Source organism: Telopea speciosissima, chromosome 6 (assembly GCF_018873765.1).
Source record: "Telopea speciosissima isolate NSW1024214 ecotype Mountain lineage chromosome 6, Tspe_v1, whole genome shotgun sequence".
Classification (NCBI taxonomy): domain Eukaryota; kingdom Viridiplantae; phylum Streptophyta; class Magnoliopsida; order Proteales; family Proteaceae; genus Telopea; species Telopea speciosissima.
The window spans coordinates 6,462,583-6,477,591 of record NC_057921.1 but is presented as its reverse complement, the minus strand read 5'-3'; the positions used below and the strand labels follow the sequence as shown (position 1 = coordinate 6,477,591).

Below are 15,009 nucleotides of genomic sequence, written 5' to 3'. Positions count from 1 at the left end.
AATGGAAACTGTATTAGGAACCTAAACCCTGTTGGTAAGGCTGGAAATACAACTGTAATGAGATTACAGTTAATGTATGAAGTGATGCTGGTTATCGAAGAGGACCAGCCAATTGGGGTTTCATACAGGTGAGTGAATAAACTGGACCAGTGAGTAGGCTATCAGGCTGTAGGTGAAATTTTTTTCGAAGGGACATTGCTGTACAGAATCCTCTTAACGCTTCTAAAGGATTTCATCACTGAAGTATACACATGCAAGCTAAGAAATAAAAGAAAAAGAAGTAAGAACATTCTTAGATGGGAGAGCATAAAATAAGCAGGAAAGACACAGTACAGGTCAACCATTAAGTCAGTTGAGATGGAGCAAACCAACTTCCATAATGGTAGGGCCCCGAATTTTGAATGAACAAATAGAGTAGGAATACATCCAAAACAGGTATTGCCCCCCCCCCTCCCCCCCCCAAAAAAAAAATCCAGAGTGGTATTGCCCAACTTGCATTGCTACATACAACCGGATGTGCATCTAGGTTAAGGAACCTCTATTGAGAATCAACAGGCCACCTCCCCGGATGAGTAAATGCAATAGAATAATATAGATTTTATTCATTATATTTCAGTGATTTGTTTGTGACTACAGAATAAAGAATAATATTTATATTGACTAAACAACTAAGAAAGTGAAATTCATGATATAATGAAGCATTGTTACCCTAACAAGAGGGTCTCCGTCAACTTCTTGTCAAGGTTGTCGAAGCAGTAGTCGATGGCTAGATGATGACCACAACTATGCAATAAAGTATGATGTAAGGCATTAATCATTACAACTAAAGAAATTAATACATTATTAGTCTACTAAAGTTTCTCTTTGGATTAACAAAAAAAAAAGAAGAGGACTGATGAGTAATGATCTTGTTCTGGTGGCTGAATGCGTATCATCAAAAAAAGATATAATCTAAACAGAATAATGAAGTTAAAAGATCAAATGCTAAACCTACAAAAGTAATCAACTAGTCTCTCCAAGTGCTCTAACTTAAATCAACAACTAATTACATTTGAGTGACCATCTTGCTGGTAGCACTCAGCTAATGCATTTATCAGTCAGTCTACACCTCCAGGACATGCAAGTATCATTCAGGTGACACCATGATAACATTGCTTATGGTCTGGACGAAAGGCACAAAGATGTGCTACAGCACAATACTTGGTGATTTATGTCGCAGCACATTATACTTCCCCAATTTAAATCATGTATATTTTTAGGCATAGAATTCTCCAAAGAACGAACACGTAAATAAGCCACACGAAGGTAAGATAAGTGACATCACCAAAGTCCATATTTCAAGATCATAAAAATGTGATAGAATATAAACACATGCAGGTTAAGAAAATATCATTGAATGTGCATCTGAGCAAGTAGTAGCATTCTAATCCTACAAAATCCAAACTTTTAAAAGATCCTTTTAGAATACTAACAGGGAATTTGTAAACAGGTGAAGAGCCTCCACTACTGAAAACAAACCCTTCTTTTAGCCATGTGGAGGATGATTCGGACAATCTATATCACCCATCAGATAGGGGACCCTCTGGATTCACCATGTCACAATACTGCAGTGCCCCTGTTCATATCAGTTACTATGCACTGCTATTTGTTAGATTTAAGGGTGGCAATAGTTGACCCCGGCTCAGGCAAGGCCTATGGTAGGGTATCAGGGTCATGTGCCTGGCCTCACCTGGACCAGACTTTGGGCTTGAAACTCAAGGCCAGCCTGCCCTTCCAAGTTTTCCTGAGTTTGTAGGGTGATATATTTCAAAAGATTTTCCCATGCAAGTGAAGCTTAGCTTAGTTGGGTAAAATGTACAATACATTTACGTTGGAGGTCATGGGTCCAAAGTTCAAACAACCTCTTAAAGCAAAGAAAGTATTGTTAGAATATATGGGCCAGAATACCGTAGGGGTATTCTGGTCCTTTTTCCCACTTTATCTCCCACTTTCTCCCTCTTTATTTTCTGTTTTTTTTATTCTGTAATTTGCCTTTTATTTCTGTATTTTTCCCCTTGTCGATCTCTATTAGAATAGACAAGGGGAGCACTCCTAGTTTGACTAGGAGTGTGCATTCCTAGTTGTTTCTATTTCTGTTATTAGCATTCCTACTTTGATTAGGAGTTGTACTCTTTGATTCTATTACTATAAATAAAGGGCTAAGTGATAGGATTAATCACTAAAGCATTAATCAACTAGTTGTTCTCTCAACATGGTATCACAGCTACGAATTGATCTAACCTAAATTTTTTTTTCCCCACCCTCCCATCGTGTTCTCTTCTCTTTCCCTTCTCTCTCAATCTCTTTTCTCTTCCTTCTCCTTGCTTCTTCTCCTTTTCTAAGGGCAGCACTACAGAGGTGATCTTATGATCTAGTTGCTGCCCCTTCTCACCTCTTTTTTTTCCTAATTCATGACCTAATTTTCCTGTTCGATGGCTGCTGCTGGTTCCCTCTTGCGGAAATTAGAGCTTCCATATTTTATTGCAGATCAGGCCTGAGTTTATTGGGACTGCTTCTCCCTATATTGGAGCACTTCTGCGACATTGGACTGCTGTTTTCCAGCCTCATATTGGTACTGAAGACCCCTTCTCCCACTCGATCTCTTATTTTCAGGGTTTTCCTACAACAAAACCATGAGCCTTATCGATATTGGGATTTGGGCTGATTACAGTTGCTGTTTGTTTTTGGTTTTATTCTTCATCAAAGGCATACCCTGCAGGCTCTTGGACTGATTCACCTGGCTTCATCTGCAGCATAGTTTTGGTTTCCTCTCCCCCAATCGATTGCCTTTTTTTTGGGTTTCTTCCAAACCCTAACTTAATCAATATTGGGGAGGGCTCCTTGTTTGCTGCTGGTTTTTTGGGTGGTGTGTTTTCCATCCCTTGTTTGGCTTCTTCAGTGGCTTTCTCTGCTGATCAGCTCCTCTCTGCACTATGGGTGACTCCACTGATATCTCCACTGCCACATCTGATCAGGTTACCAATGACAAGTCTGATTTTCGTGATCTCCACCCTAACTCTATCAAGTTAGACGGCAGCAACTATCTTCTATGGTCTCGATCAGCCTCTTTTGCTATTGCTGGTCGTGGCCTCACTGATTATATTGATGGGATTATTCCTATGCTGACTACCCCTGGTGCTGCCCGGACTAAATGGCTAGCCCACAATGGTCTTCTTATGTCCTATTTGGTTGGTTCTATGACTTTGGATCTTGCACAGGGTTTTCTTTTACTTGATACGGCTTCTCAGATTTGGGCAGCATTTAAGGAGACATATGGGCAGCTTGGTAATGATGCTCAGGTTTATGAGCTTCGCAAGAAGGTTCTTCATACTACTCAAGGGGACCTAACTGTGTCTAAATATTATGCCACTCTCCGCAGCCTCTGGCAGCAATTGGACCATTTTTCAGATTATCACCCTGATACCGCTGCCAACATAGTTGCATATAAGAAGCATGTTGACAAGATTCGGGTTTATGACTTCTTGGCTGGGTTGAATGTTGAATATGACCAGATACGTGTTCAGGTGTTGGGCCATTCACCTTTTCCCACACTTGAACAATCCTATGCCCTGGTCTCTTCAGAAGAAAACCGCAGGGCTGCTATGTTACATCCTTCTGTTTTGGACAGATCAGCTCTCCAGACTGCTGCCCCTATTGGTACGTTATCTGTTGGTAGTTCTACTTCCAGTCCTATTACATGTGACCACTGTCACAAGCCTTATCACACCAAGGACAAATGCTGGAAGCTTCATGGGAAACCGGCTGACTTTGAAGCCAAGCGGGCTGCCAAGAAAAAACCTAAGAGCAAGGCACATCAATCTGAATCTGTTGCTACAGCCCCAGCTACGGACATTGGTCTATCCCAGGATGATCTACAGGCTTTCCTACGTGTACTTAGGTCTTCCGCTGCTGCGGCCTCTACTATTTCCGCTGCTACTGCCAATTCCTCGGCTCCTTCAGGTTCTTATTTTGCCTGGTCAGGTATCCCTTTTGGTGGTCATTGTGCTTCTGTAGCTTCCCATCCCTGGATAATTGATTCCGGAGCTACGGATCACATGACTGGCTCTTTTAGCTTATTTTATAGATACTCTCCCACTTCTGGGAAAGACAAGTTCAAAGTGGCTGATGGTTCCCTTTCCTCTATCTCTGGAAAAGGGATCATCAACTGCACTTCAAACTTCCCTTTGTCTTCTGTTTTACATATCCCTAATTTTACTACTAACCTCCTTTCCATTAGTAGTATTACTCGTGATCTTAACTGCAAGGTAATCTTTTTTCCTTCCCATTGTGTTTTTCAGGATCTAGCGTCTGGGAAGACGATTGGATTGGGTAAAGTTCACGGTGGACTGTATCTGCTTGATGATGGTCATCTCTCTCCACCGGTAACTTCTCCACTACATCGAACTCCTTGGTCTCTTCTGAACTTTACCAATGGCACTCTAGATTAGGTCACCCTCCATTAGGAATTTTAGCACATTTATTTCCTTCTTTAGTCACCAAATGTAATAAGGATAACTTTTTTTGTGAGGCTTGTGTTCTGGCCAAACAGACACGTGCAACTTTTTCTTTATCAAATAAAAGGAGTTCTTCTTGTTTTAATTTGGTGCATTCGGATGTTTGGGGACCTAGTCGTAAGACCTCTATTTCTGGCCATCGTTGGTTTGTCTCATTTATTAATTGTCATTCTCGTAATACTTGGATTTATCTTCTTCAGTCTAAAAACCAAGTTTTTTCTTGCTTTCAACATTTTCATAAAATGATCCAGACCCAATTCCAGGCCACTCTTAAGGTTTTACGGAGTGATAATGACACTGAATATAAAGAATCCCAATTTCAACAGTACCTTACTAATCATGGGATTATACATCAGACTAGTTGTGTTGATACCCCAGCCCAAAATGGTGTGGTTGAAAGAAAGAATCGCCACTTGTTGGAAGTGGCCAGGGCTTTAATGTTTGCTCGCCATGTTCCATCCCAATATTGGGGTGATGCTGTTCTCACTACAGCTTACCTTATTAATAAGTTACCTTCACGGGTTTTGGATTCCAGTAGCCCCGTTGACCTTTTACTTGGTGATTCCTCTTTTGTGGTCCCTCCCAAGGTCTTTGGTTGTGTCTGTTATGCTAGGGATACTCATTCCCTTGGCAAACTTGAACCCCGGGGGTTGAGGTGTATTTTTTTGGGTTATTCTCCAACCCAGAAAGGTTACAAGTGTTACCACCCTCCTACCCGCCGTACTATGGTCAGTATGGATGTGGTTTTCCATGAAACCCTTTCCTATTATTCTTCCCCGCCTCTTCAGGGGGAGCACTCTAGTGAAGATGTGGTTCATCCTCTTGGGTTTCCCTTCCCAGCATCACTTATAGCCACCAACCAGCCTCCCATAACTGCTGTCCAGCCTCCCGAGGTTGCTGCCCAGCCTCCCATGGCTACTGCCCAGCCTCCAGTGGCTGCTGCCCAGCCTCCCGAGGCTGCTGTCCCTTCACCTAGGGGGATTCCAATACAAGGGGAGACCTTGGAAATAGGTGGTGGTAATGTTCCTACTCAGGTGGAGCTGACTTCAGTACAGAGGACCATTCGTAACTTTCAGAGGACCATTGACAATTCCACCATTCTCACTTATAACCGGAGATGTTCTAACAGAGGGCAGAATCAGTCTACTGTAGCACTGATACCCATCCAGTTGCCGCCTCAGGATCCAGATCCTCCTCCTGGTGAGCCCTCCTCTTCTGATCTACCCATCGCACATCACTTGTGCGCAAAGGTACTAGGACCTGCACTTTACATCCTATTTCCCGTTTTGTTTCTTATAGTTCTCTTTCTCCTTCTTTTCATACTTTTGTTTCCTCCCTTTCTTCTGTTTCCATTTCTAAAAATTGGCAGGAAACATCTACAGATGGGAAGTGGAAGGCAGCAATGTTGGAAGAAATGAGAGCATTGAACAAAAACAATACGTGGGATCTTGTAGTTCTTCCTCCAGGAAAAAAACCAGTGGGTTGTAAATGGGTGTTTGTGGTCAAGCAGAAGGCAGATGGTACAGTGGATCGGTATAAGGCACGCCTAGTTGCTAAAGGCTTCACTCGGACATATGGCATTAACTACCGGAGACTTTCGCACTAGAGCAAAACTCAATACTGTCGGGTATTGCTATCCTGTCTTGTGAACCTTGGATGGGATCTTCAGCTTGGATGTGAAGAATGCCTTCCCCATGGTGAACTAAGAGAAGAGGTATATATGGACATTCCTCCAGGTTTTTCAAGTCCTGCAACCAAGGGTAAGGTTTGTCAACTGAAGCGTGCACTGTATGGCTTGAAGCGTCACCACGAGCTTGGTTCGGTAGATTTCACAGGGCTATGCTTTGGTGGGCTACCAAAGAAGCAATGTTGATCATACCTTGTTCATCAAACGTATGGGTGATAGGGTTACTCTCCTCATAGTTTATGTTGATGATATTGTAGTGACCGGCAATGATGGTGATGAGATAAAAAAGGTTGAAGCTGTTTCTTGGCCGTGAGTTTGAAATTAAGGATCTGTGGACTCTAAAATATTTTCTAGGGATAGAGGTTGCTCGCTCTTCAAAGGGCATATTTCTATCTCAGAGAAAGTATGTCCTGGATCTACTATCTGAAACTGGGCTGCTAGGGTGTCATCCTTCAGACACTCCCATAGAAGCTACGACAAGACTCAAGGAGAAAGAAGGCACACCAGTTGACAAAGGTCGTTATCAGCGGTTGGTCGGCAAACTTATCTACCTATCTCACACTCGGCCAGACATTGCCATTGCAGTTAGTATGGTCAGCCAGTTTATGCATGACCCTTATTCTTCTCATATGGAGGTGGTTCTTTGCATCTTACGATACTTGAAGTCTGCTCTGGGACAAGGAATTCTTTTATCTTCCAATGGTCATCTGAAGGTTGAAGCATACACTGATGCAGATTGGGCTGGTTCATGTGATCGAAAGTCCATCTCTGGATATTGCTCTTTTGTAGGAGGTAACCTCGTCACCTGGCGTAGTAAGAAACAGAATGTGGGGGCTAGGTCCAGTGCTGAGGCTGAATTCCATGCAATGGCGCATGGCATCTGTGAATTGTTGTGGCTTAAAGGGTTGTTGCAAGATATTGGGGTTGCTGTCCAACTTCCAATGATGTTATATTGTGACAATAAGGCTGCCATAAGCATCGCTCATAATCCTGTCCAACATGATCGTACAAAACATGTGGAGGTAGACTGACATTTCATCAAGGAGAAACTTGAAGCTGGACTAATCTGTGTTCCCTATGTGAAGTCTACTGATCAACTGGCTGATGTGTTCACAAAGGATCTGAGTGGCAAAGTGTTTCGTCCTTTTCTAGCCAAGTTGGGCATGTGCGACATCTTTGCACCAACTGGGGGAGTGTTAGAATATATGGGCCAGAATACCCCTACGGTGTTAGAATACCGTAGGGGTATTCTGGTCATTTTTCCCACTTTATCTCCCACTTTCTCCCTCTTTATTTTCTGTTTTTATTATTCTGTAATTTGCCTTTTATTTCTGTATTTTTCCCCTTGTCGATCTCTATTAGAATAGACAAGGGGAGCACTCCTAGTTTGACTAGGAGTGTGCATTCCTAGTTGTTTCTATTTCTGTTATTAGCATTCGTACTTTGATTAGGAGTTGTACTCTTTGATTCTATTACTATAAATAAAGGGCTAAGTGATAGGATTAATCACTAAAGCATTAATCAACTAGTTGTTCTCTCAACAAGTATTAAAGCAATATGGGTGTTCCAAATGACCCTCTATGTGGAATAATAATATTTCTCCGCATAGATCAGAGCTGACAAACTAGACTTCAAAGAAAAGTTGCCTTCTTAATTCAAATTCTAGGTTCTACTATCCCTTCCACAACCCTGGGAAACAATAGGGCTCCAAAAGGCACTATGATCACCTTATGTCAGCACAGTGATGCAGGGGCGCTTGTATGGGTCAGCTAGAACCCATTTGAGAACCCAGATCAAGAATCGGATTCAATTGAAATTTGGGTTCAGCAGGATATTTAGTCTATTTATTTATTAGGGTTTTTATTAGTTGGGGTTTATCTTGTAATATTTCAATTAGGCTAGGGTTTCATTCGTTTTAATTTTAGAGTTTTAATCCATTTTGATTGGGTTAGGTGATAAGAGGATAGTTCGAAAACTTGTCTCGTTTCAATGTCTCGACCAATTCGAGAAAACCGAAATCTCGCCGAAACATTGCTTCTTCTTTTTTTTTTTTGTTTCGTTTTGATGTTTCGGTGGACAAATGGCCATAGTTGGCTCCGAAACTTTAGGGAAAGCTTGTTTTAGGCTTAATAAACATATTTAAATCTTTAAATTGTAAAAATAGAAAATAAAAATAAAAAAACCATCCAATTTGGTGTTTTGGATTCGCACCCTTGATTGGCAGTAAACATCAAACCCTTACATAATATTGCCTATTATATACATTGTTTGAGTGCTAAGAGACATATTGGCAAGTAAAACAAGTAAATTATACAATAATGGATGAAGACACATAATATTGAAGAATTATTTAAGAAATAGTTACAGACAAATTAGAAACTACAAAGTACAGTGAACAATGTATATTACATAGAGACCCAAGTATAGTGAACAATACATATGTCATAGACACCCTAGTCTTTCATGTCCCAACACAAGTATTTATCATATTTTTTTCTTTCAAAAAAATAGTTTTTGGGAATAGTAAGTTTAGCTGAAATAGTTAAGTTTAGCAGAAATAGTTGAATGTAGCCAAATCTTTCCTAGTAAGCAACAATTGATCTCTTTGTACTAATGTGGCAACCCCCAGTAGTCTATCCCAATAGTATTGAGTGGTGATGTGGCAAAACAATCAAGATTCTAGGCTTTTCCCCCTTCTCCAGGTTGAAACACACGAAACAATCAAGTTCTGTCGAAATTTCAAACAGAACTCGTGAGACTTTGCCTTTAATATAAGGCATTGTAATGTTTCAACGAGATGGTACCATAGTTGTCACGGCGTCATGGCGATCCAAGTCGGTGGAGGGGTGTCTAATCGATATATCGACACATTGCCCGCCATGGCCATCATGGCGATTATGTCGACCATGTTTTATTTTTTATTTTCTCTATTTTTTAATGTTTTAATAGATGTATACTTAAGCTATGTTTTATTTTTTCTCTATTGTTTCTCAAGTTTTAAGGTTGGCAATCTTGTATAAGTAGAATCTAAGAAAGGGCATAAAAGAGTTTTGATTTAATGACCAAGGGTAAACTTGGAGGGATGTATAAAGTATGGACAAAGGGGAATAAAAGAAGAGAAGGGTACTTTAGGAAAAAAGACAAAAATAAGGGTTTGTAATAACCCACGATCAGATTATGGTTGTCTTCAACCTTATCACTTCAGCCTGGGACGGAAAACAGCGCAGCACGAAGGAGATAACTCCTTCAACTCTTCTCGGTCCAGTCTAAATATTCAGGTGAAGCATCACCACATCATGTTCTATCAATTCCAGCAGGAACTCATCACAGAAATCAACTAAACAAGGAGTATTTAATCCCTGGAATCAGATCTGGCAACTTCTTAGTTGCATGTAATCTTCAAAGGTTTGAATCTCAGGGCAAGGAAAGCTTTTGGGTGCAAACCTCTCAGGTAAGGATCGCCCTAGGGTGGTGATTCAATGCACCAAAACTCAAGCCCAATCGACTCTCTCCCAAGGGTTCAAAACAATTCTATTGAGGGTTGCAGTCACCACCCAACAGAGAGAAATCAATGGCAAAAGAAGATGAAATCGAAGAGGGAAAGAGAGACAGGTAGAAGAAATCGAAGAGGGAAAGAGAAAAAAGACGCCATGGCGTAGGTCGATATACATGCTTCTCCAGCGCTAGGACACCATGGCGACACCATGACAACTATGGATGGTACAAACAGTACTGAAATCTCGCCGAAATTTCGGTTCTCAGTCAAAACATTGCATGTCTTATGTTTAGTATATGATTTCGTCTCGAGCAGGTCCAGCTATCCGAGATTTTGCTGAGATTTCGACGAGTTTTTGAACTATGAGTAGGAGAAAGATTTTAATTCTATTTTTGTTTTAGACTTCAATTAGGAAAGTTTTAATTTCTTTTTGGGAAGCAGTTTTCTGTCCGGGAGTGAGGCCTACGCCAGCACTCCCATGTGTCTATCTCTCTCCTCCTTAAAACAAGGGGGCAGAGGTGTCTTTTCACATGGGGAGGAAAGAGATAGACCCATGGGAGTGCTGGCATAGGCCACACCCCCAGACAGAGATCTTTTCCCTTTCTTTTTATATATAAGCATGTAACCCATTTAGCTGGGCAGATTGAAGAGAATGAATCGAAAATTTGAGTTGCATGGTGTGAAGCTTGTTTGGTGTGCGATCTCCCTCCCCTCTCCCTCTTGTCTTCTTCTCCAGGCAATACCCCTCCACTCTTCTGTGTGATCTCTCTCCTTCATTCTTTTACTTTTCTGGTTTTCTGTTTCTAGGCAGTAGAAACAGCCCCTTACAATTGGATTGAGTTCAATCGTTTCAGCCCTTGTTACCGAGAAAGTTTGGAGCAAAGGAAGCCCTACTGTAGGGAGACATTATACCCATCCCAAACCTTGCTGTACGAGTGAGTTGCAGAACCAATTTCAGATCAAGTTTGCCCTTCTCCATCAGTGGTCGTTTCAGACATCAAATACCTCTCTTCTGTGTAGTGTTTGGGCTAATAATGGTGTGCATTCAAGAGAGCTTGAGGTTTCAATCCTAGACTCAAAATTGCAGACTCAATTGTGCTTCCATGAAGGAGTTCTTCCTCTCGATCTTCCGCTGTTTTTCTGCCATGAGTTCTGTGCACAAGGAAGAAGATGACTCATCCTTCCTTCCATGATTCCTTTCTTACCTTTATTATTAAACCCTTTTTTAATTCCCTTTTCTCATATTGCCCTCCTCTTTACCCTTAAGTCTCTTTTATCCGTATTTTATTTCCCCTTCCAAGATTACCGTTTCAATTATAAGTCCCCTCCACTCATGTATGGTGCTTTTGCTTTGTTAGTTGATTTCCATTAATTACAATATTATCATTATCATCACTATTTGAGTTTCTTTGATTGGCTGGGTCCATAAGCGATCCGAATTGGGTTTGTAACCCGGATCCGCATCACCCAGACCATTGGCTCCATAGAAATTATATTTAAGCAACTTAATAGAAATATATGATAACTTCTAAATTCTAACGTAAGAGTCAAAAAAGGCACCAGGTCCTTAAATATTTTTAAAGTTGTAGAACATTTCATTACATATATTTTTCATTAAATAATATTTATATTTTGTGACCCCCACAACTTCATTACAGTTATTATTTTACAATAAAATTCACAATAAATCCATCAGATACAATCATTCCATCATAAACCAGTATGACATTGATTTAAAAATAAATGTACTAATGTAGTAATGTAGTTCCTATACAACAAACCCTCCATATCTTTCCCATTTTCTTCAAAAAATTAAAGGTACAAATCAGAAGCAGTAAGGGTTGAAGACTAAATGTTTGTCCATGACAATTATAAAAACTATATGAAGCTGGTCCACAAAATTGTTAGATTACAGTTCACTGTTCAAACCTGAATGCCCCTTTTTCCGTTGTCTAGCCAGGATGGAGTGCAGATACCAGCAACAGCTGGCTTAACTCAGTGCAACTTGGTCTAACTCTGTGTCATTTACAGGCTTCTGAAGAGATGGAAATTACTCTAGTACTGTAGGTTTCAATCTGATAAATAAAAAGCAAGAGAACATCTTAAGTCAACAAAACTGGACTACAAAAATGCTATAAATATTATTAAAAGAAAAACAAGTCACTTACATCATCTGCCATTCATGAAAGATGCATCCTTTGAACTAATGGCTTTTATAAGATCATTAGAAACCACTTTGTCTAGAGTAAACCCATTCTCCATCATCTGGTCCCACACCTGACAAGCCATTGAAAGCTTTTCCTCCTGCATGAGCCCTGATATAATTAATTTATAAGTAACCTCATCAGGATGAGGCCCATGAGCACACATGTCCACGTAAAGATGCATGGATTCACTAGCCCTAGAAGCCTTGCAAAGTCCATTTATAAGGGCATTGTATGAAACTACGTCGGGGACAATTCCTTTCTCAACCATATTTAAGAAGAAGTTTCGAGCCATCTCGATTCTACCAGTCCTGCACAGATTATCAACCATTGTTGTATACACAACACGATCAGGAATCAATCCCATCCCCACCATTTGGTCGAAAAGATCCTCTGCAAATTCAGAACAATCTTCTCTAAACGAAGCATTTATGAGAATGGTGAATGTCACGACATCTGGGACAATCCCTTTTCGCCCCATTTCCTCAAATAACTTGTATGCCCTTTTGGTGTGGCGGGCTTGGCACAGTGCTCTGATGAGAGTATTGTATGAGACAACATCACAAAACCCCTTTGTTTCCATCTCTGTCACCATCAAACGGTATGCTTTTTCTAGTCGGTTAGCCTTACAAAGGCCCTTCAAAAGCTGATTGTAACTGTACCTATCAGGTCTTAAGCGACTCCTTTTCATCGTTTCCATCAATCCCTCTGCTTCCTCTATCATACGCCTATTACAACAGTAATTCAATAGTGTGTTATAAGTAATCAAATCTGGTCTGCAGCCATTCCTGATCATGAATGACTTGATTATTTGGGCTTTATCAACCCGACCAGCTCGACAAAACCCATTAATAAGAGCATTGTAAATTGAAGTGCTCAACTCAACTTGACCCTTGATCATTCCCACCATAAGCTCATAAGCCAAATCAACTTTTCCACAATTACATAAACCAAAAACCAGAGCCCCACAAGCCGTAGCATCTGGGTTAAATCCCTTTGTTATCATTTCACGCCAAATCTCCACTGCTGTTTCGAAGCGTCCAATTTTGCACAAACCATTAATAACTGTGGTATAGGAAACAAGATCAGGACCTCTTTCTTTCTGACTCATCATCTGCAGTACTTCAAGGGCAACATCTAATCTATTTTCCTGGCACATGAGATTAATATATACATTATAGGCCCAAATGTCAGGGACATACCCGAGCTTATCCATGTCATCTAGAAATCTGCTAATGAGACCCAGATGCTTCACCTTGCAGAGCCCAGAGATGAACCTTGAATACGTAAATGAACATAAAGAAAATCCTTGCAGCATCAATTTACTGTAGTAGTGCTCAGCCATATCAAAGCGAGATTCTCGAACTAATACTCCAATAAATCTATCATAATCTATACTAAACACCCTGCAATCAGAATCAATCATCTCATCGAAAGTTTGGATAGCAAGGTCAATTAACCCAGCTCTAACATAGCCCGATATAAGAATACGATATATAGACCGATGTATTGGAAAGCCTGCATCCTTCATTCTCTGCCAAAACTGTGATAAGAGATCATAGTCGCAATCACGAAGGAGCGCGCAAATCATGGATCGATTAGTCAAGCGGTCATGTTTAAAGCCCAATTTGGATTCAGCCCAGTTGTAAAAACGGAAACCCATTTCAGCCGAGAGACTCTCCAAGACATGATTGACAATGTAGGTGTTCAACTCCACATTCAGATCCTGAAGCTCCGTCTCAACCGATTTAGACCACTCTTTGCACTGAATAAGGATCTTGCAAATATTAAAAGCGAGGACCAGGAAAGGAGGCGTTTTGCTCGTCTCCAACAAGTAGGGGATCAAGTTCTCCTTTTCTTTCTCCTGCGACTCTGATGAAGTTATCGTATCCATACCTTTTGAATTCGTCTTGGAAACTGAATTCATTTCGGGTGGGTTTGCAATACCAGTGGAGCTACTGAAAAATCTGAGCTTGTGTATCGATATATGAGTTGAAAAAGAGAAGCAACACACCGATACTGCAGAGGATGAGTGTCTGTAAACCCTTACAAGCATAATATCGCAGAGGCTTAAGCATTTTGAAGCAACCCATTTCATCTGACTAAGTAACCATGTGGTTATCTTCTGAGTAATTCCGTCGAAAAAGTGATCGGCAGGCTCTATGGCCTCCTTCAAGAAGCCTCACAGGTTAACTACTATCAACCCAATGCTTCACAAATGCCGGTCTTTGAGTACTACTCACTTCCTGCAGTCCAAACTATTGGGCGCATGCTGGCGACCACCAATACCTTGTCGGCAACCGCAATCTGTTCTGAAGAAAAATCAAGTCGACTGAAGCTTTCTTCTCATTCTGACCCGAAACCAGAAGATCTCAAACACCAAATTAAAATAATCTAGAAAAGAGAAGCGAAATGAGACAATGAGCCAAAGAAAATCCGAAGTATGGCACTCCTATTCTAGATGAAGGAGAAGGGTATGCAGGGAAGGAGAAGACGCAATTCAATAACTTGCATATTACATCAATTTGGAAGTTTCAAACTCAAAATTGGTCATACGTTCTCACCTCCGTTAAACATACAAATGAGCAATGGTGTAAGAGCTTCAATCTAAACAATATTTTACTACAAGACAAGCAATCCCATGCTATAGGCCACCCATTAAAGGTAGACACCAAGATCAAAGCAATCCCAAGTTTTTGAACTGAAACTTGCTCTCTCCCCCATATGTATATACCCCGGCCAGCGTGGGGAAAATGGTACGTGATGCCCTAGAAAAGGTTCGATTTCTCTCTCTTTCGTGTTACAAGCTAAAAAGACAATTTTAACCCTGAAACTGAAAGAATATCTTCGTTGTGAGTTTTCAGACGAACTTCAATGTTAAGACTTCATACGCCCGTAAACAGGTGGATTCTCAGCCTCTACTCTCCTGTAATTTAGGATTTCGTATGTCATCTAACAGCGTATTTGGGAATTGAAAATTTTTCCGAGTTTAAATGTGTGACTTTTTAGGTTAGAGATTCTTGAATGAACATAGTTCTATTTGGGCCCAAACTCCAAAGGCTAAATAAA

The 15,009-nt window shown here is 40.7% G+C and overlaps 1 protein-coding gene across 4 annotated transcripts; it reads right to left on the bottom strand.

The window, feature by feature from the left end:
• Positions 1-467: 467 nt before the first annotated feature.
• LOC122665425 (pentatricopeptide repeat-containing protein At1g13040, mitochondrial) lies at positions 468-14,294 on the bottom strand. 4 transcript variants are annotated; one of them, XR_006333481.1, is made up of 3 exons: positions 11,905-14,294; positions 11,666-11,811; positions 468-783 (listed from the first exon to the last, which is right to left on the bottom strand). XR_006333481.1 is itself a non-coding variant. In XM_043861575.1 (2 exons), the coding sequence occupies exon 1, from the start codon at positions 14,036-14,038 to the stop codon at positions 11,906-11,908; it is 2,133 nt and encodes a 710-aa protein (XP_043717510.1). In that variant the 5' UTR covers positions 14,039-14,294; the 3' UTR covers positions 11,414-11,797; positions 11,901-11,905. The 4 variants fall into 4 exon arrangements, 2 of the variants coding, with proteins under 2 accessions (XP_043717510.1, XP_043717509.1); XR_006333482.1 differs by lacking the exon at positions 468-783 and adding an exon at positions 7,807-7,929; XM_043861575.1 differs by lacking the exon at positions 468-783 and having other exon boundaries at positions 11,414-11,797; positions 11,901-14,294.
• Positions 14,295-15,009: the final 715 nt, after the last annotated feature.